The 4,463-nt window shown below is 44.9% G+C and overlaps 1 protein-coding gene across 1 annotated transcript in view; it reads right to left on the bottom strand.

Annotated features, from left to right (window-relative positions):
• Positions 1-629: 629 nt before the first annotated feature.
• The window catches only part of LOC110437820 (uncharacterized), a 7,219-nt gene continuing 3,385 nt past the window's right edge, over positions 630-4,463 (bottom strand). The window contains exons 7-9 of the mRNA XM_073947732.1: positions 3,696-3,869; positions 2,825-2,871; positions 630-1,866 (exon numbers count right to left, since the gene is read on the bottom strand). Of these exons, the coding sequence (XP_073803833.1) occupies positions 1,331-1,866; positions 2,825-2,871; positions 3,696-3,869 (757 nt within the window). The 3' untranslated portion in view covers positions 630-1,330. The remainder of the gene's footprint in view (positions 1,867-2,824; positions 2,872-3,695; positions 3,870-4,463) is intronic.

Here is a 4,463-nt window from a genome sequence, read left to right as displayed (position 1 = left end):
CCCAACATCAACGCTTAACTTAATTCGCTACTTAGTGGAAACTGTATGAATGGAATGTTAGTTATGGGCTTTACTTAATTTGTTTAAATACATGTTAGGAATCTTAACTTCTTAACTTCTTAATCTTAACTTAATTCGCAAGCATGTCCGTCTCAGTTCATTCACGAGTCTTTTATGGCTGGGTTTAATCATGAATTGTTGAGAGGGCGGAACCATATCGAGCTTTAGAAGCGTATTGGATGAGGGCGCTGCTCCTTCAGCTATTGGCTCGATGGGGCGTCAATCAAGATCGGAGGCCAAGTTTGTTTACCAGTGTTGTGTGAAGACACTGCGGCACACCAGCGACTAGTTTGGACGATAACAGCGCGGCTCATCGACGTATCAATATGTCGTGGACTAATGTCGTGATGTTTGCCGTGATTACTTATGGATTTGTGGACGGGCTTGAAGGGTGAGTTCTTATGAGTCTTCTAATCACGCGAATCTTGTTTTTAAAAGATCTATAAATAGGTTTAGTCTTTGATGGAGATTAGTTATTTCCGTGATGCTTCCCCTTAAAAGCGGGCTATACATTACCGAGGGTGCACCGCTAGGAAGCAGTGAGTTAAGCTTTTGCGATGTTTTGGATCGTCGACGCCTAGAAAGTTTAGGTGGAGTTGTGGACTGCGTTTGCGTGAGGCAGTTTGAAGTGGAGGTGGAAGAGCTGGTGGGCAGCACCGGCGTTTTTGCGGGAATTCAGGCTCGATTTTGGCGAGGCTGCGGCTGAATTCTCAGGGAGAGTGGAGCTCTGGCTGGAGTTGTTGTTTGTTTGTTTGTTTGTTTGTTTGTTTGTTTGTTGTTGTTGGTTCTTCCGTATCGATAGGTTAGATGGTGCGATGCTGGAGCGGTTGTAGCGGGAAGCGAGCTTCAAGACGAAGATAACTGGAGTGATAAACTCAGGTTATTTATAACGCTTCAGTAATCATCTAATAGGGCTGATTACGGAGCTAATAAGGAGCCAGCCGTGTTGATTATAAGCACGTGATCCTCTCGAAATTAGTTTATGAATAAACCACACTTCTCTTACACACACACACACACACACACACACACTCACAGACACGCAGCAGTGAACACGCACACACATGCACAAACAATATTAAACCTGCGCACACACACACACACGCACACTCTTTCTCTTACACACACACACACACACACACACACAAAAACACACTCTCTCTTACACACACACACACACACACACACACACACACACACACACACACACACACACACACTGCTGCTGACTGCTCCTGCAGAGGATTCTGGGTAAATCTCTCGTCAGTCTTCAGCTCAGTTTCACTGATGATCCAGAACCAACAGTAAACCCAGCACAGAGCGGCTCAGTGAATGTGGTCTGGACTGAGTGGATGAGGCTCATTGTGTCTCTATAGATGTTGAAGAAGATCAGAGTTCCTGCACTGTGATCCACAAACACTCCTATTCTCCTGCTGAGCGGCTCCACTGGGAGATCAGTCACTGTGTTATTGTGTCTGAATGAGAAACTGGAGGAAGAGCAGAGCAAACTCCAGGACTGAGCATTACGTCCAAACATACACTCATCACCTATTCCCTTCCTCCTGATGCTCTTATATGACACTGATATAAACACACCACCACAATCTCCACTCCAGTCAATCTCCCAGTAACAGCGTCCACACACACTCTCTCTGCACAACACCTGATGAAGAAAATAATGATCAAATCTGTCTGGATGATCAGGATACGGCTGATTCTCTCTCACACTCTTCACCTCTCTGTTCTCCTCAGACAGAATGAGATGAGTGTGTGCTGTGTTTGGATCCAGAGTGAGGAAACAGACATCTGAACACAAGAACACACACATTTACAACCACAGCTGTGTGTGTGTGTGTGTGTGTGTGTGTGTGTGTGTGTGTGTTTGTAAGAGACAGAGAAGGAGAGTAAGTGTGTGTGTGAGAGTGTGTGAGAGAGAGAGAGAAAGTGTGTGTGTGTGTGTGTGTGTGTGTGTGTGTGTGTGTGTGTGTGTGTGTGTGTGTGTGTGTGAAAAAGAGAGATACAGTGAGTGTGTCTGTGAATGTTTTTGTGTGCATGTGTGAAAGTGTTTGTGTGTGTGTGTGTGTGTGTGTGTGTGTGTGTGTGTGTGTGTGTGAAAAAGAGAGAGATTGTGTGAGTGTGTGTGTGTGTGTGTGTGTGTGTGTGTGTGTGTGTGTGTGTTTTTGTGTGCATGTGTGAGAATGTGTGTGTGTGTGTGTGTGTGTGTGAGAGAGTGTAAAGGGAGTGTATGTGTGTGTTTATCTGTGTGCGTGTATGTGCATGTGTGTGTGTGTTTGTGAAAAAGAGAGACACAGAGGGGGGAGTTTGTGTGTGTGCATGTGCATGTGTGTGTGTGTGTGTGTGTGTGTGTGTGTATGAGAGAGAGAGAGAGTGTGTGTGTGTGTGTGAGTGTGTACGTGTGAGAGAGTTTGTGTGTGAGTGCGTGTGTGTATGTAAGAGAGAGAGAGAGAGAGAGAGAGCGCGTGTGTGAGTGTGTGTGTGTGTGTATTTATGTGTGTGTGATTGTGTGTGTGTGTGTTTGTATGTAAGAGAGAGAGAGAGAGAGAGAGAGTGCGTGTGTGTGTGTGTGTATTTATGTGTGTGTGATTGTGTGTGTGTGTTTGCGTGTGTGTTTGCGTGTGTGTTTGTGTGCGTGAGAGTGAGTTTGTGTGTGTGTGTGTGTGTGTGTGTGTGTGTGCTTGCGTGTGTGTTTGTGTGCGTGAGAGTGAGTGTGTGTGTGTGTGTGTGTGTGTGTGTGTAGTCCTACATTTGCGTGGTCCTGCTGTAATCCTCGTGTGTCCTCCATGATCCAGACTGTAAACACACACAGATGGAGAGAATGAGCTGTTTAGTTTCCCCCTCAGCTAATAAGCTAAAGCTAGCACTGAGCTGCTCAGCTACACGCTCCAAACTCTTGAGCTAAAACACACACACTTGTTGGTTGAGCCGGGATGCACAATGAATGTAACACAGTGCGTTCTTTTCCTCTGCTGTTGGTGAAGCGAGCGCAGATACTGCTCATGTTGATGGAGACACCCTGCTGCAACATTCATTTATTAGTGATCACACTTAGCTTTGCCATCGTTCTTCAGCACATGCAGCCTTTGAGCACATGTTGCAGTCCATCTCTAAACTATGTTCAGATTATTAAAGCTGCTCGCCAGCGCCCAAGTTCCTGACAGATTAGCAAGTGAAAAATACACATGTGTGCACAGAGAAGAGGAATCCAGATGTTGATTTTAGAACAAGAGTCTGAACATTAATCCAAGTGTCTGATTCCAGAATCTGAATCCATCTTCAATCCCCAACCCTATTCCTGACCTGATATTGTAGGATTCTTCAGCAGAAATGGAGGAAGAAGTTTCTCTGCTCAGCTCAAATGCTGAAACTGTACAGTGTGTCCCGCTTAATGTCACTGTAACTGAGCCAATACACTCCAACATTTACAGAGGAGATTCATTTCACACTCAATGATTTGCTCTTCATAGACATGACTGGAATACTCTACAAGCTGTATCTTCTGTCTGTCCTCACCCCATAACCCTCACAGAAAATTGAAGCTGATCACAAAAGAGCTTTCTAGTGTCTTTTTAAAGCCATTCAGTGTAAAAGCACAAGGCCAGTACTGCTCCACATACTTGAGTTTGTCCAGTGTGTAGTTTGGATCCTCCAGTTGTTCAGAGAGCAGCTTGACTCCTGAATCTCCTGGATGATTGTAGCTCAGATCCAGCTCTCTCAGGTGTGAGGGGTTTGAAGTCAGAGCTGAAGACAGAAAACCACAGCCTTCCTCTGTCACCATACAGCCAGACAATCTACAAACACAGCAATAGTCCACATCACACAGTTGGACAATCACACATCTCTTTGTGTTTTGAAGATGCTGACTGCTGTTTCTGCTCATGTCAACAGCAGTGATGAACACACACATCCTGATCAGCTCTCCTTACTGATCGAGCCCTCGCATCAGCAAACACACACACACACACACACACACACACACACACACACACACACACACACACACACACACACTCAACAAGGACTCGACATCATCTGTAGAAGTGTACAGAGCAAAGACATTGTTCATAATACACCACATCAAGCTGTAAAGTCTGCTGTGAGGAGGAAGAAGACACACTTGAGCTCAGAAGATCATCTTAAAGTCAAGTATAAAACACAACAGGAAATGAGCTGATTTCATCATTTATATTGTGATTCTGTTGTGGATTAAAAAAAATGAGCTCAGACAAACACAAAGCCGCTCTCTTCATGTGTTCATCACCTGACCCACAGTCACATTCACACTGATGCTCCATTAGGGGACTTTTATTCTGTCAGGAGAGAAACACCTGATCAATATTCATGACTGCTGACTCTCCTTCACATTCAGCCTTTACCAGATATTG

Source organism: Danio rerio, chromosome 4 (genome assembly GCF_049306965.1).
Source record: "Danio rerio strain Tuebingen ecotype United States chromosome 4, GRCz12tu, whole genome shotgun sequence".
NCBI lineage: Eukaryota > Metazoa > Chordata > Actinopteri > Cypriniformes > Danionidae > Danio > Danio rerio.
This window is presented reverse-complemented; position numbering and strand designations above follow the sequence as displayed.